The sequence below is a fragment of the Lucilia sericata genome, unplaced genomic scaffold (assembly GCF_015586225.1).
Source record: "Lucilia sericata isolate MDLA Ls3-8-SP2 unplaced genomic scaffold, ASM1558622v1 Contig000536F_arrow, whole genome shotgun sequence".
In the NCBI taxonomy this organism is placed as follows: domain Eukaryota; kingdom Metazoa; phylum Arthropoda; class Insecta; order Diptera; family Calliphoridae; genus Lucilia; species Lucilia sericata.
In genome coordinates this window covers 157,694-179,726 of record NW_023994546.1, presented here as the reverse complement: position 1 = coordinate 179,726, position 22,033 = coordinate 157,694, and the positions used below count along the sequence as shown (strand labels likewise).

At 29.7% G+C, this 22,033-nt stretch overlaps 1 protein-coding gene across 2 annotated transcripts in view; it reads right to left on the bottom strand.

Moving 5' to 3' along the window:
• LOC119605936 (semaphorin-1A) overlaps positions 1-22,033 on the bottom strand; it is a 203,432-nt gene that overhangs the window by 47,081 nt on the left and 134,318 nt on the right. For both annotated transcript variants that reach the window (XR_005231615.1, XM_037959288.1), the window contains exons 4-8: positions 13,294-13,398; positions 6,514-6,602; positions 5,017-5,158; positions 4,713-4,834; positions 2,571-2,651 (exon numbers count right to left, since the gene is read on the bottom strand). Coding sequence is in view for 1 of the 2 variants with exons in the window: in XM_037959288.1 (XP_037815216.1) it covers positions 2,571-2,651; positions 4,713-4,834; positions 5,017-5,158; positions 6,514-6,602; positions 13,294-13,398 (539 nt within the window). In the remaining variant the exon portion in view is untranslated. The remainder of the gene's footprint in view (positions 1-2,570; positions 2,652-4,712; positions 4,835-5,016; positions 5,159-6,513; positions 6,603-13,293; positions 13,399-22,033) is intronic.

Below are 22,033 nucleotides of genomic sequence, written 5' to 3'. Positions count from 1 at the left end.
CTTTTTTTATCAACTTTTGCTAGTTAAAACGAAAGAGTATAACAATATTTTTTGGCAGTTCCAAAGTTATGTGCTTTTTTCCGCTTATCTTTTGTTTTGGCCTGTCTGTCTGTCTTTCATATTTTTTTGGTTTGAAAATTTATAAATTTTTCTGTCTGCCTTTTAGGGCGGCTTGTTGGTAGTTTGTTTTCCTGCTTTTTTTGCTGGCCCATAAAGTTCTTTTAAGATTTATTATACATTTTTGTAAATTATTGTCATTTGTAAAGTATGTTTTTATAATTTTATTTAACAAATAATTTTATTAAATCAAGGTAAAGCGACATATTTGGTTGTGTATATAAAGGGTAGACAATATAAGTAAAAAGGTTTCCAGGGGTGTCTGGTAGACTTGAAGGAAAACGGAGTCATTTGCCTTCTTAAATTCCTATAAGTATTTAGTGTATATAAATAGATTTTTGAAAGATTATATAGTTTACAGTTTTAGTGCTGGTAGTTTTTATGAAAACTTCCTCATAAGCTATTTAGATTTTTCACGTATGTATGTAGTCTGCCTATTCAAAGAGCTTATTTGCTACTCTCTACCGACAAACTGTTTTAAAGCAATAAAATAAATTTCAAAAGCTTGTTAAAGATTAAACTTTCTATGAACTTCCGATTCAAAGCATTGAAAGCTTTTCAAAAGAGTTTTAAGGCACGTATCTGTAAAGCTCTTGCTTGAACTTTTAGGTAGACATCTTACATAAGACAAGCTTAAAGATTACTAGAACACTTTTAGGAAAGTTTACATAAAATAATAATCTTTAATAAGGCTTAACAAAAAGTTTTAAGAAAATTTATTTAAAATTTTTAAGACGGCTTACAAGAAAGCTTCCAAAAATGCATTAATTAAAGCTTACAAAAAGCTTTAAAACAAACAAAAAATCACAATAAATTACAATAAAGCCTTCAAGAAATCTTTCAAAAAAGCTTTCAAGAAAGCTTTTAATAAAGCTTAGAAAATATATTTTAAGAAACTTGCCAACAACAATATTAATAGAGCTTATAAAAAGCTTACAAAAATCTTAAAAAAACTTTCAGGAAAGCTTCCAAACAGGGTTTTATTAAAGTATTAAAAAATCATAATAAATTACAATAAAACTTTAAAAAAAGCTATTTTTAAAAAAGCTTAGAAAGTAGATTTTAAGAAAGTTTCCAAAAAACGATATTAATAGAACTTACAAAAAAAGCCTTTTAAGAGAGCTTGAAAAAAAACTTTCAAGAAAGCTTCTAAAAATGCTTTTACTAAAGCTTTCAATATGCTTACAATAAAGTTTTCAAGAAATGTTTCCAAAAAGCTTACAAACTTTCCAAAAACGATATTAAGAGAGCTTACCAAAATGCATTTTATGAAAGCTTACAAAAAGAGCTTTTATAAAATCTTACTAGAAACTAGAAACATTAAAACATTAGAAAAATTACAATAAAACTTATAAAAAAAAGCTATTTTTAAAAAAGCTTAAAAAGTAGACTTTAAGAAAGTTTCCAAAAACGATATTAATAAAACTTACAAAAAAAGCTTGAAAAAAAAAAATTTAAGCAAGCTTCTAAAAATGCTTTTACTTAAGCTTTCAATATGCTTATAATAAAGTTTTCAAGAAATGTTTCCAAAAAGCTTACAAACTTTCCAAAAACGATATTAAGAGAGCTTACCAAAATGCATTTTATGAAAGCTTAAAAAAAAGATTTTATAAAACCTTACAAAAAAGCTTCTAAGATTTTTTTAGAACTGTTTAATGATTACTAGAAAAGACTAAAGAAGACTAAATTACAATAAAGCTTTCAAGATAGCTTTAAATAAATTTTTATAAATTTAAGAAGACTGTCAACAGAGCTTAAAAACTTTTAAGAAAACGTACCAAGAAGCTTCAAAAAAATGTAAGAAACTTATAAAGAAGCTTTCAATAAACTTGATTTATATGTTTTCTAAAGGAAATTAAACCAATTTGTTTAAATTTCCCCAACGTAAAAGTTCTATTTCTTTGACACCGAAAAGCTTTTGAAATTTAGTTTTTTCTTTGCTGAGTTACTTTTTATTTGTCTGCACGTACTATGTATGTATCTATGTAAGTATGTATGTAATGATACATTTCGTTACCTTATAAAATCTTTATATAACTCACTACTATAAAAATCTTTTTTAATTAACTTTGACCCACTTTATTTTTATCATAAACAACTGCAAAAGAAATAAAACTAATTTCAACACCCTACAAAGACCAAACAACCCCCTTGATTAACGAATGTTTTAGGGCATAAATAAACCAGACTGTGCAAATATGTTTAATGCAAAGGACTTTTTTTATGCATAAAATAATCAAAAAAGGAAATAAAATTTTTAACATAAAATTAATGAAAAAAAAGACATTAAACTTATAAATAAAACCCTTTATTTAACAGTTAGTTAATCCTTCCTAAAGAAATTTAATATTTTTAAATGCTTAACTTAAAAAAATTAACAACAATTTTCTGACTATCAGTCATTTGTTTGATTTGAGTTGTTTATTTTTTAATTTTCATATCTTTTCATTTACCTTGGCATTATTGACCGGCAGCCAATTAGAGTTGATGCCACTTTGTTCCTTAAAACTGCCCTCAAATGTATCCGCAATATCCTGCAATAAGAAGAAAAAAATATTTGTGAAAAAGGAGTAAAATGGGTTGTAAAAAAGTCAAAAAATTTGTTTTAATAAATTTAATGGAAGTCTACCCCAAAAAAAATTCTTATAGAAATACATACATATGTATGTATAAAAATATACATATCGTCGATGTACCTAGCAACGGGCTAGATGTTACAGTATTTATGTATTTTATTATGTTGACATTTTATGAATAACAAAAATACCAAGATAATCCACTCATTTTAAGCATGTTGAACCATTTTGTCGTTGCATCAACGATATGTTTTATATAATTCAAAAAATAATGTTAAAAAAACAAAATGGAGTATAAGTGAAGAGAGTTGTTATAAAACAGACTAAAGTAATTTCAATTTGATGTAGTAAGTAAATAGATAAAGGGTGTGGACTACTTGATTAGGGGGAACATTTTAAGTCCAAGTCCATCCATTTTGGGGAATATTTTAAGTCCATCTCCTCTATAAAAACAAGATCAGCCTATATACTTGACTATAGGCCAGTCTTTAGATCAATCCATGTCTGGACTAAATAAATGTCTATAGCCTGGACTATTGTCTGAGCTATTGCTCAGTTTATAGTCTATAATCCGGGATATAAATTGTGGGATAGTCTGAACTATAATCCTGTTTATAACAGTCTACTGTCTGGACTATATATCAATCTATACTCAGGACTATATATTAATTTATACTCTAGACTACATTCTATAGTCTTCATTATAGACCAGTCTATAGTCCTGACAAGATTTAGTCTGGACTTATTCTATGGCCTTGACTATAGATTAGTCTACAGTCTTAAATATAGATCAGTCTATAGTGTTGACTATAGATCAGTCTATAGTTTTGACTATAGGTCAGACTACAGTCTTGATGATAGATCAGTCTATACGCTATGTAGATCTATAGATCATATTCTTGACTAAGGCCTTGGCTATAGATCAGTCGATAGTCTAGAATGGTCTATAGTCTTGACTATAGATTATTGACATATTTACAGTCTTGATGATAAATCAGTTTTTTTTTATATAGTTTTTTTACAATTGTTTTGACTAGGTCAGTCTATAGGCTATATAGATCTATAAATCAGTATATAGTCTTGACAATAGATCCGTCAATAGTTTTGACTATAGATTAGTCTATAGTCTTGACTATAGGTCAGTCTATAGTATTGACTATAGATCAGACAACAGTCTTGACTATAGATCAGTCAGTAGTCTTGATTATAGATCAGTCTACAGTATTGACTATAGATCAGTCTATAGTATTGACTATGGATCAGTCTATAGTCTTGACTAGAGATCTGTCCATAGTCTTGACTATACGTTAGTCTATAATATTGACTATAGATCAGTCTATAGTCTATAGATCAGTCTATAGTCTTGAATATAGATCAGTCTATAGTCTTGACTATAGATCATTCTATAGTCTGGGCTATAGATAAGTCTATAGTCTCGACTATAGATAAGTCTGGACTATAGATATAGTCTTGACTATAGATCAGTCTATGTCTTGACTAGAGATCAGTCTATAGTCTTGACTATGGATCAGTTTATAGTCTTGACTAGAGATCAGTCTATAGTCTTGACTATACGTCAGTCTATAATATTGACTATAGATCAGTCTATAGTCTTGACTATAGATCAGTCTATAGTCTTGACTATAGATCAGTCTATAGTCTTGACTATAGATTAGTCTATGGTCTTGACTATAGATCAATCTATAGTCTTAATTATAGATCAGTCTATTATCAGTCTACAATCTTAACTATAGAAAAGTCTATGGACTATAGTTTAGTCTATGGTCTTGACTGTAGATCAGTCTGTAGTCTTAACTTTAGTCTTGCCTATATATTAGTCTGGCTATAGATGGTTGGTTGTACACACCCTGTTTATATTTATATAAGTGCCAGTATAAGAGATGAATGAAAACTTGAGTAGACTAGTAAAAGGATATACGAACAAAAAAATAACAATCCCCAAATAATAAAAAAAATACAACACCGAAATACAACGATAAAAACCTATAACCAACTTACCTGCAATGAAAATGCACAAACTGCTGAGCCAGGAATTGAATTTGTTGGTGTATTAAAAACGCCATAAATCAATTTGGCGCTTGAGTGACCATAATGTCCTTCGACAAGATTACTAGCAGATTCTATATTAAAAAAGAAAGAATGAAAAAAAGATAAACAAAAAGTAATTACAATAAAACAGTAACGCCAAATAAATATTCTTATAGAAATAATAAAACGATTTTTTTGTCGTTATAATATAAATTAATTTAAAGCTTAAGCGTTAAGGGGAAAATTATAATAATGTTAGCTTTTCATTACTTACGTATTTCATTGAAGTAGAAGGGATAATCGCCAGGTATGGAACAATTTAAACGTGACTTTAAAAATGAAGTCCAACGATTGCGGAAACGATGTGGTCCACCCTTGTCCCATTTACAAACACGTGCCACACGCGAAAATATAGACTAGAAGTAAGAGAATGAAATAGTTAAGAGAGAAAGAGAGAAAAATAATATTACTAAAGTTTTTTTCGAGGGTAATTAATCAAGTTGTTTTAATGGTATAGAGGGGGAAATGGGAAGGAATTTTTTTTTTATTTATATTTTGCAAATAAAAGTTTTGCTTAACTTGAAAGTTGTAAATTATTTATTGACCAAAAAGTTTTTACTATTTATAATAAATTTATTTTTGTTTTTATTATTTATAGTTGTTTATTTTATTAATGCGTTAAATATTTACACTTAAAAACAGTTATTTCCTGTTAACTGGAAAAAAATACCTTTAAGGGTTTAAATGGCCTCATAAATAAGGTAAATAAATGGTGGCAAACTTAGTTTAACAGTTTTATTGTTTGTTAAAGTTTAACTAAAGTTTTCTTTTTAACTTGACATAGTTTTATTAAAGTTTAGGAAAACTTTTATGGAAAACAAGAAAAAGGGCGACAAAGTTTAAAAAAGTTTTGATAAATGTATAATGTTTAACTCTTAGTTAATAAGAGTTTAAGTAAACTAAGATTACTTATTATTAAACTAGTTATTGCTAAACAAATTAGCTTTCATACTGAGAGCTTTATAGCTTTAGGAGAATGTCGTAGTTTCCCACTTTAAAACATATTTATTTGAAATGTTTTAAACTTAAGTTAACAACAGTTTATCTGAACTTGGATTAAACTACTAGTGAACATAATTTATTTGAAGTTTATAGAAAAAGAAAGAGCTTAAAGCTCTTCATTGTTTACTTTGACACTGTTTAGCTTAAAAAAAACTATCGGTTAACTAAGCTTAGATTACTAACTCAAGGAAAGAGAGCTTTTAAGCTTATATATAGTCAAATATTTATGTTTTAATTTATGTTCTAATTTAAATAGAATTTTAAATGATTTAGCTTTATCATGAGCTTTCAATCTATACTACAAATGTTTTACATATTTCAGCATTTATTGAACTCAATAAAACCCATTTTTAACGATCCCATTTCAGCTTGAATGTTCATTATAATCAAAGGTTATGTTAACCATTATATAGGCCTAGTAAAAAAGCATTAAATTTTTATTCAACCTTAAACGCTTTTGCCATCAACAGCAAGAGCCAAAAAAAACGAAGGTTTATGTTTAGCCATCATCATCATTTATAACTTTTAATTATGACTTTTTTATACTTTATGTCTATGAGCGTTATGAAATATGTTTAAGGGCCCCCCCAAAAAAGATATTTTATGTTACTGCCTGTTATTATTTTTTTTTTTGGCCAAGGACAAAAGCCATTTAGGTTTTTAGTAATAAGGATTTTGTGTTTTTTATTTATATACATTAACTACTTACTTTTCCACAATTTATATATTCCACCGCTGTTTCACGAAATAAGAAATATACAAAATCGCCCTGGGTAAAAGAGCTAACAAAATTTGGTGCTGTAAAATGAAAAAAGAAGAAAAATATAAGTTACATATAAGAAAATTTCAGAAAAAATGTGTAATATTTATTGGTTAAAAGTCTTTTTAATGATAGTTAAAGTGAAAATAATATGAAATTTATATGACAATGACAAAACAATAAAAAGGACTAAGTTTTTCTAACATATTACCTATATATATATATACATATATATCTTTTGGGTCAAAAAGCAGAGATTCCGTACAAACTTTTAGACTACAGACTGATATATAGTTAAGACGAAATGTATAAAGTGATGACAATAGACTGATCTATAGTCAAGACTATAGACTGATCTACAGTTAAGACTATAGACTGATTTATAGTCAAGATTATAGACTGATCTATAGTCATGACTATAGACTACCTATAGCCAAGACTATAGACTGATCTATAGTCAAGACTATAGACTGATCTATACACAAGACTATAGTCTGATCCATACACAAGACTATTGACTGATTTATAGTCAAGACTATAGACTGATCTATAGTCAGCACTATACTGTTCTATAGCCAAGACTATAGACTGCTCTATAGTCATGACTATAGACTGATCTATAGTCAATACTATAGACTCATCTATAGTCAAGACTATAGACTGATCTGTAGTCAAGACTACATACTGATCCATAGTCAAGACTACATACTGATCTATAGTCACGACTATAGACTGATCTATAGTCAAGACTATAGACTGATCTATAGTCAAGACTACATACTGATCTATAGTCACGACTATAGACCGATCTATAGTCAAGACTATAGACTGATCTATAGTAAAGACTATAGACTGATCTATAGTCAAGACTATAGACTGATTTATAGTCAATACTATAAACCGATGTATAGTCAAAACTGTAAACTATCTATAGACAAGACTATAGAATGATCTATAGTCAAGACTATAAACTGATCTATAGTCAAGATCTATACATAAGACTATTGACTGATCTATAGTCACGACTATATAGACTGATCTATAGTTAAGATCTATAGTCAACAGACTAATTTATAGTCAAGACTATAGACTGATCTGTAGTCAAGACTATAGACTGATCTATAGTCAAGACTATAGACTGATATATAGTCAAAACTATAGACCGTTCTATACACAAGACTATAGACTGATCTATAGTAAAGACTATAGACTGATCTATAGTTAAGACTATAGACTGATCAATAGTAAGGACTATAGACTGATATATAGTCAAAACTATAGACTGTTCTATACACAAGACTATAGACTAATCTATAGTAAAGACCATAGACTGATCTATAGTTAAGACTATAGATTGATCTATAGTAAAGACTATATACTGATCTATAGCCAACACTATAGATTGATCTATAGTCAAGACTATAGACTGATCTGCAGTCAAGACTATAGACTGATCTATAGTCCAGACTATTGACTGATCTATAGTCAAGACTGTAGACTGATTTATAGTCAAGACTAAAGACTGATCTATAGTCAAGACTAAAGATTGATCTATTGTCAAGACTATAGGCTGATCTATAGTCAAGACCATAGACTGATCCTTAGTGAAGACTATAGACTGATCTATAGTCAAGACAATAAACTGATCAATAGTCTAGACTATAGACTGATCTATAGTGAAGAATAAAGACTGGTTTACTGTGATCTATAGTCAAGACTATAGAGTGATCTATAGTCAAGACTATAGACTGATCTATAGTCGAGACTTTAAACTGATCTATTGTCGAGACTATAAACTGATCTATAGTCAAGAGTATAAACTGATCTATAGGCTGATCTACAGTGAAGACTATAGACTGATCCATAGTCAAGACTATAGACTGATCCATAGTCAAGATTATAGACTGATCCATAGTCAAGTCTATAGTCAGGAGTATAAACTGATCTATATTGCAGACTTATAAACTGATTAATAGTCAAGACTATAGATTGATCTATTGTCAAGACTAGAGACTGTTCTATAGTCAAGACTATGGACTGATCTATAGTCAAGACTATAGACTGATCTATAGTCAAGACTATAGTCTGATCTATACTCAGGACTATTGAATGATCTATAGTCAAGACTATAGACTGATCTATAGTAAAGACTAAAGACTGATCTATAGTCTTGACTATAGATTAGAATATTTTAGACCGAGCTACAGTCAAGGCTATAGACTGATCCATAGTCAAGACTATAGACTAATCTATAGCGAGGACTATAAACTGATCTATAGTTGAGACTATTGACTGATCTATATATCAGACTGTGGTATAATCGATACAATATTTTGATCTGTAAATCGAACAATATATTAAGCTATAGTTCAGACTATAGTCTAATCTAAACTGCAGATCATTATAGTTTTATGGTTAGCATTTTACACTGATCTATAGGTACAGTTCTGATCTGACTATAATATATTCACATCGATTTCTTTTTATAGAATTCCAGTAAAATCCACTAAAAATTCCAATACGCTTGGGAATCTCTGAATTTTTTGTTCAAACATTTTGTTTATTTAGCAAAACTTTTTTTTGCCAATATTACTCTAATGATTAATTTAATTTATGACCATGAAAATGTAAATATTTCTTGCATGACTTACGTACAATGTTCTCCTGAATCCCCCCTTCCCAAAAATACATGAATATATTTTATTAATAAATAAATATATAAATGTTAATCTGATATACACTTATATTTATCTAATTATAACTAATAATTTTGATTTATTTGATGGTTGGTTAACCAAATAATAACAAATAAAACTAATAAAATATAAATAACACAATTTTGTGGTCATTTCATTTGAGTCTGTACTTTTTTTTTTTGCAATTATTCATATATTGACATTTTGATTAGAAATTTATTATGTAATGAAATAAAATATATGATAAATATTTATGTTTGTAATTAGTTTCATTAATAAATTTATTTTATTAATAAATTTAAATAGAAAATGATTAGAAAATTGTGAACAGGAATGATTTGAGATCTTCTTTAGCTTTAAGTAAACTGGATATTTATTAACTATATGTTATAATAATGGGTAAAATACTCTCTCAACTAAATAAATACGCGTTAAACTATATATTAAGCCTCTGCAGTATGAATTTATCACTCCCTTTAAATATTGATTTAAGGAAATAAAAAAAAAACGTTAAAGAAAAACAATTTATATTTATAACAAAAATCTGTTTATTTATCAATCGAATATAGTATCTCAAGAAAGCTGCTGGCATTTTATACTAAATCCATCATTGTCATCAAAATCATGATTGTGAAAATCTTTACAATCTCTTGCCTAGTCACACTATACATACATCTAAATATATATAGTAGACTTTAACACTTTATGTGTGTTTTCTATCAATGTCAGAAAAGTTTTAAATTTCAAATATTGTAAATAACAAAATAATAACAAACAAACAAACAACTAAATAAATAAATATGTTTTATATTTGTAAGTAAAGGAAAATATTTATAAAATGTTTTGTCTGGCTGGCAAAATAACGTTTACGTTGAAAAGACTGGCAGATGGGGAGATACTGTGAGAGCTATGAAAATATACTTGTTTTTATGCCACTTTTAAAATTGACAGCAGTTTTTTGAAATAATAGTAAGAGCTAATACTTTACACTACCAGTACTACACTATTTCGTAATCAACTTCAGATAATACGAAATATACATATTTACTTATAGTCCAGACTATAAACTTATCTATAATCCAGGCTATAAACAGATCTGCAGTTCAGACTATAGACTGATCTATAGTCCAGTCTATAGACCGGTCCATAGTCTACGCTATAGACAGATCCATAGTCTAGGCTATAGAATGATCCACAGTCCAGACTATAGACTGATCTATAGTCCAGACTATTGATTTATCTATAGTCCAGACTATGGATTGATCTATAGTCCAGACAGTACATAGACTGATCTATAGTCCAGGCTATAGACTGATCTATAGTCTAGACTATATATTTATCTCTAGAACAGACTATGGATTGATCTATAGTCCAGACTATAGACTGATCTATAGTCCAGACTATAGACTGATCTATAGTCCAGACTATAGACTGATCTATAGTCCAGACTATAGACTGATCTATAGTCCAGACTATAGACTGATCTATAGTCCAGACTATATACTGATCTATAGTCAAGACTATAGACTGATTCATAGTCCAGACTATAGACTGATCTATAGTCCAGACTATAGACTGATCATTAGCCCAGACTATAGACTGATCTATTTCCAGACTATAGACTGATTTATAGTTCAGACTATAGACTGAACTATAGTCCAGACTATAGACTGATCTATAGTCCAGACTATAGACTGATCTATAGTCCAGACTATAGACTGATCTATAGTCCAGACTATAGACTGATCTATAGTCCAGACTATAGACTGATCTATAGTCCAGACTATAGACCGATCTATAGTCCAGACTATAGACCGATCTATAGACTCGACTATAGACTGATGTATAGTCCAGACTATAAACAGATCTTTACTTCAGAATATAGTCTGATTTAAAATCACTCTCTACTATAGAGTAATCTATAGTCTTGACTATAGACTGGTCTATAGACTCGACTATAGATTGATGTATAGTCACGACAATGGACTGATCTTTAGTCTCGACTACTGACTGATCTATAGTCTCGACTATAGACTGATCTATATTCTCGACTATAGACTAATCTATATGCTGACTATAGACTGATTTCATGTCTAGACTATAAATAGATCTACAGTTCAAACTATAGTCTGATTTGTAATCAAGTCTATAATCTCCTCTATAGTCCAGAGTGTAGAGTAATCTATAGTCCAGTCTATAGACTGATCTATACTCCAGTCTATAGACTGATCTATAGTCCATTATATAGATTGATTTATAATCCAAATTGTAGAGTGATATGAAATCAAGACTTCAGACTGCTCTTTAGTACAGACTATAGACTGATCTATAGTAAAGTCTATAGACTGATCTATAGTTCAGTCTATAGACTGATATATAGTCCAGTCTTTGGACTAACCTATAGCCCAGTCTATATTCTCAGCTATAGTCCAGTCTATAGACTGTTCTATAGTCAAGTTTTTAGACTGATCTATAGTCCAGTCTCTAGACTGATCTATAGTCCAGTCTTTAGACTGATCTATAGTCTAGTCTATAGTCCAGTATATAGGATGATCTACAGTCTAGTCTATATACTGGTCTACCGCCTAGACTATAGATTGATCTATAGTCGAGTCTATGTACTGATCTATAGTCGAGACTATGTACTGATCTATTGTTAAAACTACACACTGATCTTTAGTATAGACTATAGACTAATCTGTAGTCAAGATTTTAGATAAATCTGTAGTAAAGACTGGTTTATAGACGAGACCATAGACTGATCTGTAGTGAAGACTTTAAACTGATCCATAGTGCAGACTACTGAATGATGTATATTCAAGACTATATAATGATATAGAGTTGAGTATATTGTGTGATCTGTAATTATTGAATGATCTGTAATTTAGACTAGGCAGACTATAGGCAGATCTATTATATACTGATACTTGTTGTTATTATTCACTTAGAAATGGTGTAATGTGATAAAAAAAACTGCGACAAGAGAATGGCAAAGACATCCTTAAGCTAAGAAATATTAAACTTGTTTGCAGGAAAATATTAACAATATAGTATTTATGGCAACTAAATATAGATAAAAATATAAATGTTATAAATAAATTCTGCCTACTTTTGTTTATGGCTGTTTAAACTGATAATAAAGTTGGAAAGAAATATTTTGTTTTATTTTTGATTATTATAAATGTTGTTGTTGTTGTTGTTTGTTATGTACATTGTCAAAATGACAAATAAATTCAAGTTTTTATTAACATAACTACATGAAATGTATTGTTTAAAGGAATGAGTTAAAATAGCGTTAAACACTGAGAGAAATTGGGGGAAGAGGTCTATAGCTGAAATTTTGATATGCCGCCTAAAATTGTGCAACGAATTTGGTATAAAATTTTCTTTCAGTGTTTTTACCCTTTTTTTGTATCAAATAACAAGTTTGTTTTTATTAAATTTGACAGCCAGTTTAATGTAAATAAAGTAGTATGAGAATTGCACAAATACAATAACAAAAGAATAAAACATATAAATTTATATACAGATATGTATACATATTTGTGATAAATAATGAAGGAATATTATATCAAATGAATGAATAAGCGAACGTACGAATGAGCCAAAAGAATGATATTCATATTTTTGCAATATAAATTGTATAAAAGTATGAAATACAATTTGTAATGTATTTTGTGTAATACAAATAAAAAGAAAATCAAATAAATAAATAAATTATAGAGGAAAGAGAAGAGCACAACACGCACACACACATACATACACAAAAATTTATTGTTTAATTTTTAATAATCATAATAAATAATGAAATAATATGTTTAACAAAATATGTGAATATATGCATGAAAAAAAAAACACGAAAAAGTAGAATTCGCCCCTATAAAAGGAAGGGAAAAAAAAACCAAAGCATACAATAAGGATTTCATGTATAAATGTGTGCGTAATTGTCTGTTTATATAATTTTATTGCAAAAATATATATTTGCTTGTTTGTAGGAAACAAATATATATGTATATTTATCTGTACCACTTACCATTAAGACTTAAGCTATCATATTGCTCTGTTTGTAATGGTTCTCTATAGATAATCGGATCACTGCCACTGAAATCAGCCACTGTGCCCGAATACAATTCATTATCTGCAATGGAGAAAAAACATGGAAAAAAGTTGCTGGTTAGTTAAGTGTAAAGATAAAAAAATTATTATTATTAAATGTGTTTATTGTATAAGGAAAAAAATAAATATTTTGTGGATGTCGAAAAGAAAAAAAAAAAAAAAAAACAGAAGGGATTTTTATGTTTAAAGAAAAAACAACCTTGAGTTACAATATATATATTTTTTTGTTGCCTTAACAAATAGAAAAAAAATTATATCTTATGAGACTTAAATAAACAAATTTTATGAGAAAATATCTTTACTAGGGATTATATATATTTATTTCTTATTGAAAACATCAATATTTTATAATCTAAATGGGGAAAATGTTGTAAGTAGAAATACACTTAGAAAAATTAAAAAAAAAAAACAAGTAAGAAATTCTAGTCGGGCGTGGCCGACCATATGATACCCTACATCAATTGCGAATATTAAATGAGATTCATTTCAATAATGAAGCATTTCTGTTGAATGTTATATAGGTTCCAAATAATGTATGTTCATGTACGATTGTATGCTGACTAGGAGAAATAAAAGACCGATTTAAATCATTTTCAACAGCATTCGTCATTAGATCCAAAGAATAGTATGTGACCCATTTTAACAAATTATATTCAAAATTGCGATCTGTTGCGTGCACACAAGGTTTACACGGTCATAAAGACGGACATAGCTTAATCGAAGCAAAAAGTGATTCTGAACCGAGTGGTATACTTAAGGACAAATATTTTTGAGTGTTACAAACATCAGCATATTGTGCCGACTTTTAGATAGATAGTAGTATATTAGACGTAGTTAAAAGATAAACGGCCGAAGGTCCGGATGTATGGGGATAGGGCAGAAAATTGAGCCGATCCTTATAAAATGTATTATTGGGAATTATCTATATACATATATAAAAATGAATGTGTGTTGTTTGTATGTTTATATGTTTGTGTGTTTGTATGTTTGATCGTTATAGACTACTAAACGGCTATACCGATTTTCTTAAAATTTTCACAGCGTATTCCTGTATTTCTGGCAATAGGCTACTTTTTATTTCCGATCATGGCGAAAATTGACAGTGTTATTTATAATTATATCAAACTTAGTTGTGCCAATTTTTGGGAAGATAGTAGTATATTTGTCGTAGTTATGAGCTAAAAGGCCCGGTTGTATGGGGGCTAGGGCAAAAACTGGTCCGATCCTTATAAAATTTAATGCCGACATTTATGTTTATATAAAATCTATTCGTGGCAAATTTCATCGTGATACTAGTGTTTATAATCGAATTGTGGACATTCAAGTCATTTTTTGAAGGGGATTTTGTATGGGGGATAGGGTGAAATAATGCTCGATCATTATAAAAATCGACAGTGTTATTTATAATTATATCAAACTTAGTTTTGCCGATTTTTGGAGAGATAGTTATATATTCGACAAAGTTATGAGCTAAAAGGACCAAATCGGAAGGTCCGGTTATATGGGGGCTAGAGCAAAACTTGGGCCGATCCCTATAAAATTTATTGTTGAGATTATGTTTACATAAAACTCATTTGTGCCAAATTTCATCGTGATACTATATAAGTAAGTTTTTATAAGTGAGTTGTGGACATTTATAAGTGAGTTGTGGACATTCAAGTCATTTTCTGAGGAGGACTTTGTATGGGGGCTAGGGTCAAATAATGCCCGATCTTTACGAAAATCACTAGAATTATTAAGACATATAAAACTAAATTGTTCCAATTTTTGTAGAGATAGTAGATCATTTAACATAATTATGAGGTCAAAAGCCCTATTGGGGGGGTGCGGTTGTATGGGGCTAGATAAAATAATGGTCCGATTTGAGCCATTTTCAATTATCTCAAAAATTGCGACCTGCAGAGTGCGCACAAGGTTTACATGGACACACAGACAGACAGACGGACGGACAGACGGACATAGCTTAATCGAATCAGGAAGTGATTCTGAGCCGATTGGTATACTTTAAGGTGGGTGTTACAAACATCAGCACAAACGCATAATACCCTCCCCACTATAGTGGTGTAGGGTATAAAAATTATTTTTGAAATCAAAATTAAGACTAAGACAATCAAGACTATAAAACTATTCGTAGTCTAAACAATCGACTACAGAGTGATCTATACGTAAGACTATAGAGTGATCGATAGTCAAACGCATAATACCCTCCCCACTATAGTGGTGTAGGGTATACAAATTATTTTTGAAATCAAAATAAAGACTAAGACAATCAAGACTATAAAACTATCTAAACAATCGACTACAGACTGCTTTATACTTAAGACTACAGACTGATATATAGTCAAGACTACAGTGTGATCTTTACATTAAACTACAGACGGATCCATATGATGATCTATACATTACACTACAGCCTGATATATAGCCAAGCCATAGACTAATATATAGATAATTTACAATTGATATTTTAGTCCTAGTTCAGTTCTAGCTCAGATCCAAACCAGTTCTAGATTAGTACTAATTCAGTTCTTGTTGACTGCAAACTGATCTAAATTTTGTTTTAAATCTGTTCCAGTTCTGTTTTAGTTCTGTTCTAGTTCTGTTTTATTTCTGTTCTAGTTCCGTTCTAGTTCTGTTCTAGTTCCGTTCTAGTTCTGTTCTGGTTCTGTTCTAGTTCTGTTCTAGTTCTGTTCTAGTTCTGTTCTAGTTCTGTTCTAGTTCTGTTCTAGTTCTGTTCTAGTTCTGTTCTAGTTCTGTTCTAGTTCTGTTCTAGTTCTGTTCTAGTTCTGTTCTAGTTCTGTTCTAGTTCTGTTCTAGTTCTGTTCTAGTTCTGTTCTAGTTCTGTTCTAGTTCTGTTCTAGTTCTGTTCTAGTTCTGTTCTAGTTCTGTTCTAGTTCTGTTCTAGTTCTGTTCTAGTTCTGTTCTAGTTCTGTTCTAGTTCTGTTCTAGTTCTGTTCTAGTTCTGTTCTAGTTCTGTTCTAGTTCTGTTCTAGTTCTGTTCTAGTTCTGTTCTAGTTCTGTTCTAGTTCTGTTCTAGTTCTGTTCTAGTTCGTTCTAGTTCTGTTCTAGTTCTGTTCTAGTTCTGTCTAGTTCTGTTCTAGTTCTGTTCTAGTTCTGTTCTAGTTCTGTTCTAGTTCTGTTCTAGTTCTGTTCTAGTTCTGTTCTAGTTCTGTCTAGTTCTGTTCTAGTTCTGTTCTAGTTCTGTTCTAGTTCTGTTCTAGTTCTGTTCTAGTTCTGTTCTAGTTCTGTTCTAGTTCTGTTCTAGTTCTAGTTCTGTTCTAGTTCTGTTCTAGTTCTGTTCTAGTTCTGTTCTAGTTCTGTTCTAGTTCTGTTCTAGTTCTGTTCTAGTTCTGTTCTATTCTAGTTCTGTTCTAGTTCTGTTCTAGTTCTGTTCTAGTTCTGTTCTAGTTCTGTTCTAGTTCTGTTCTAGTTCTGTTCTAGTTCCGTTCTATTTCTGTTCTAGTTCTGTTCTAGTTCTGTTCTAGTTCTGTTCTAGTTCTGTTCTAGTTCTGTTCTAGTTCTGTTCTAGTTCTGTTCTAGTTCTGTTCTAGTTCTGTTCTAGTTCTGTTCTAGTTCTGTTCTAGTTCTGTTCTAGTTCTGTTCTAGTTCTGTTCTAGTTCTGTTCTAGTTCTGTTCTAGTTCTGTTCTAGTTCTGTTCTAGTTCTGTTCTAGTTCTGTTCTAGTTCTGTTCTAGTTCTGTTCTAGTTCTAGTTCTGTTCTAGTTCTGTTCTAGTTCTGTTCTAGTTCTGTTCTAGTTCTGTTCTAGTTCTGTTCTAGTTCTGTTCTAGTTCTGTTCTAGTTCTGTTCTAGTTCTGTTCTAGTTCTGTTCTAGTTCTGTTCTAGTTCTGTTCTAGTTCTGTTCTAGTTCTGTTCTAGTTCTGTTCTAGTTCTGTTCTAGTTCTGTTCTAGTTCTGTTCTAGTTCTGTTCTAGTTCTGTTCTAGTTCTGTTCTAGTTCTGTTCTAGTTCTGTTCTAGTTCTGTTCTAGTTCTGTTCTAGTTCTGTTCTAGTTCTGTTCTAGTTCTGTTCTAGTTCTGTTCTAGTTCTGTTCTAGTTCTGTTCTAGTTCTGTTCTAGTTCTGTTCTAGTTCTGTTCTAGTTCTGTTCTAGTTCTGTTCTAGTTCTGTTCTAGTTCTGTTCTAGTTCTGTTCTAGTTCTGTTCTAGTTCTGTTCTAGTTCTGTTCTAGTTCTGTTCTAGTTCTGTTCTAGTTCTGTTCTAGTTCTGTTCTAGTTCTGTTCTAGTTCTGTTCTAGTTCTGTTCTAGTTCTGTTCTAGTTCTGTTCTAGTTCTGTTCTAGTTCTGTTCTAGTTCTGTTCTAGTTCTGTTCTAGTTCTGTTCTAGTTCTGTTCTAGATCTGTTCTAGTGCTGTTCTAGTTCTGTTCTAGTTCCGTTTTAGTTCTGTTCTAGTTCTGTTCTAGTTCTGTTCTAGTTCTGTTCTAGTTCTGTTCTAGTTCTGTTCTAGTTCTGTTCTAGTTCTGTTCTAGTTCTGTTCTAGTTCTGTTCTAGTTCTGTTCTAGTTCTGTTCTAGTTCTGTTCTAGTTCTGTTCTAGTTCTGTTCTAGTTCTGTTCTAGTTCTGTTCTAGTTCTGTTCTAGTTCTGTTCTAGTTCTGTTCTAGTTCTGTTCTAGTTCTGTTCTAGTTCTGTTCTAGTTCTAGTTCTGTTCTAGTTCTGTTCTAGTTCTGATCTAGTTCTGGTTCTAGTTCTGTTCTAGTTCTGTTCTAGTTCTGTTCTAGTTCTTTTCTAGTTCTGTTCTGTTTGCGTTTCGTTATAAAGCAATTCCCTGTGCTGTGTTTAACATCATCACAATTTTATCTCCTTAAAATAACATTACTACACAGTTTATTTCTGTATTTTATTCCTTACAACTTCATCCATTTATTCATCACTTGTTTTCATCAATAAAAATTTCGCTTAATACCAGCAATACACAGACATAACTCTAACAATAAAATGTAAAACAATTTCCCTTTAAAATCTATAGAGGAAACGAAAGAAGAAAAAAGATGAAAATTGAAATGAAAAGCGAATTAAAAATACCACTCAAAATAACATTGTAAAATGAACATTTAAAATAGAATTAAATAGAAAACACTAGAAGAAAAAATAGCAAACAAAAAGGATTTATTTCAATACATTTAATCGAAGAAAATCAATACATAATAGTTACACAATTGAGAAAAAATATCATAGAATTACATTTTCAAAATAAATTGTATTTGTCAGCTGAAATGAGTTGAAAGATGTTGGACAAAGGAATCTTATTAAGTTTATGCTTTAAATTTAAAGGATTTTTTAACTCATCAGTTATGTTAAGGACAAAAGAAATACGTAATTGTGGGGAATAATTGAGTGAAATTGACATTAGAAGGTTAAGTAGATGAATGATGGCTACAATTAAGAAAAATCACATACAAACATTTTGAAGAAAAAACTTATTAATTGCTTAGTTATATGGCCAAGACCTTTGGAGAAAAAATTAAAAAAAAAAAAAATCGGGTTGTGTTAGTGTTTAAAAGTTATATATAAAAATAACAGTTGTAGCTTTAGCTATATGTACTATTTTAGCCCTAAGGTATGCTATAAACTTAACTACATTATATAAACAAAACATATGCAATTTTTATTATTTACTTTAAAAGCCCTAATGTATGCTTTATTTATTTAGATTTTTAATTTCCATATCTTTACATTTCGTAATTAATTCATAATATATATGCATTTTATTGCGTTTCGTTTTCTGCAAACATGATTTAAATTATTCTTATATTTTCAATTTAATTTAAACTCAATAAAATTAAATTTAGTTTTCTTGGTTTTTATTTAAATTTATTTGTTATTAAAAGGATTTTAACAATATTCATGAATTGAAAATAATTTATATTATTTTATTTTTTTTTGTTTTCGTACACCATAGAGTAAAAGAACTAAAAGTTATTTATTTTTCATTTTGAAATTTAATTGTGGTATACAAATAAATTATCTCTAGCTTTAGACTATTTCAAATAGATAAAAGTAAGAATATTTTTGGCATTTTATAGTAAAATATATAAAATAAGAAAAACTATTGGCAGTGGCCAAAAAGTTTTAGATTCACAAAAATAGGTTGATACAAAAAAATCAAAAATATTATGATCGAGTACATGGTGAGATAGTATTTATTATTCACTCCATAAATGTTTGGTGGATCCAAATATGAGTACTGCTCAAGATTTCGTCCATTAAATGTCGTTTAGAATACTAACTTACAAATATATTTATACATACATATGTATACAATATTATTAAAATGTTACCCAAAATATCTAAATTCCTCAAAAAGGCTTTCAATAAGCTACAATATAAACTAAATAAAAAATAGAATTGTACTGAATTCTATGGAAAAAGAAAATATATTAATGATAAATATTTTAAGTCTGTATAATATACTTACGGATAAAAAGAAGCCTAAAGAAAATGTTCGTAATAGAAAAATATACACAGAGCTACGAACCCATTTAAATATTTGCTAAATACATAAGTATACACCCGACAGTTTGAAGGCGGAAAGGGTTCAATTTACCCAGTTCTAGTTCATTTCCAGTTCTGTTCTAGTTCAATTCTAGTTCAGTACTAGTTCAGTTCTAGTTCAGTTCTAGTTCAGTTCTAGTTCAGTTCTAGTTCAGTTCTAGTTCAGTTCTAGTTCAGTTCTAGTTCAGTTCTAGTTCAGTTCTAGTTCAGTTCTTGTTCAGTTCTAGTTCAGTTCTAGTTCAGTTCTAGTTCAGTTCTAGTTCAGTTCTAGTTCAGTTCTAGTCTAGTTCAGTTCTAGTTCAGTTCTAGTTCAGTTCTAGTTCAGTTCTAGTTCAGTTCTAGTTCAGTTCTAGTTCAGTTCTAGTTCAGTTCTAGTTCAGTTCTAGTTCAGTTCTAGTTCAGTTCTAGTTCAGTTCTAGTTCAGTTCTAGTTCAGTTCTAGTTCAGTTCTAGTTCAGTTCTAGTTCAGTTCTAGTTCAGTTCTAGTTCAGTTCTAGTTCAGTTCTAGTTCAGTTCTAGTTCAGTTCTAGTTCAGTTCTAGTTCAGTTCTAGTTCAGTTCTAGTTCAGTTCTAGTTCAGTTCTAGTTCAGTTCTAGTTCAGTTCTAGTTCAGTTCTAGTTCAGTTCTAGTTCAGTTCTAGTTCAGTTCTAGTTCAGTTCTAGTTCAGTTCTAGTTCAGTTCTAGTCCAGCTTTAGCTCAGTTCTAGTTCAGTTCTAGTATTTGAATAGCTTTATTTGCGAACTATAATTTATGTTTAAAATAAGAGGATAAGTTTCAAACTTATACCGCAAACCACAGGGTTATTGTACAGTTCTTAAGTTCATTGAGTAACTTATGGTTAGAATGTATTAACAATTTGTAACATGTATACATTTTAAGAGAAAAATGCAAAAACATACATACGTACATACATATGTACAAGATAAATAGAAAATAAAATAAATGTAATGCATGTTCCAAATATATATGTAAATATGCACAATTATACCAGCCATGGGTATTTTATAATATTTCTAGCACTGGTATTTAGGCAACAAAATATACTTTCGTTTGTTGTCTTCCAAAACTTGATGGAAGACTAAGTTTTTGCAAATACTTTTAGCAAGAATTTCGATTTCTGTTGTTTTACACTTAGGAATAGTATATGTTGCCCACTACTGTTTTATATGTATATTAACATGTTTTTGTTTATTATAGAAAATCAATTTTCTGGCTTTTTCTTTACCAACATTTTTGTTACAAACTTTTTGCTATTTTTTTCGTTTTTTAGTATTTGTTGGTAAATGATGAAATGATATGTGTGTGCTTCTGTAGTATTAGGCGTCTGTGTCCAATGGAGTATTTGTGGTAAAAGTAAAAAGAATTTTACTAAACATCTGTTAGTATTTAGGTTAGATTAGATTGAAAAAAGGATGTACATCAGATCGGAATACAAGAACTGGGACTTAATATAGAATTCAAGAACTGGGACTTAATATAGAAAAACATTTTCGTCCTTAATATTAAAATAAATCTTCTCTTCTTTATTTTCAACAACAATTCAGACAGCTTTAAACCTACTTTTAACAGAAAATTCTTTAAAATTTTAATTAAAGAAAATACTTAAATTATTAAGTTAATCCTCTAAAGAGTTTTTCTGTGTAAAAAGAACATTTTCTGTTTTCTGTGAAATTGTTTAAAGAAACAAACCAAAAAAAACTTTTCTTATTAAAATTTGTTTAGGCTCCTGCTTTACTTAGACCTACAATAAACGACCAACCACAAACCAAAACACCCACCCACCCACACACACATACACATATATACACGCACATAAAAGCACTCTAAAGGAAACGACCTTCAAAATTTTGTAATAAAACATTTCTAACATTGAAACGAAATGTATACAACACACAGGCAATGTAACAATTTTCAAATTAGTTCTGTCCAAGGCTAAAAATCCCCAATGAGTTGTTGCTGCAGTTTTTGTTACAACTTTGTTTTTTCAACATAAAAGAACAAATAGTAATTTGAATGGAAAGTAGGCAACACATTTTTATACATATTTGCTAAAAAAAATATGTTAAAGTAATGTGTGTGTGGTCGTATTATGTATGGGCAGTCAAAGCCAATAGAAGTTTTATATTAAAGCTATTTTAATGGATAATTAATGTT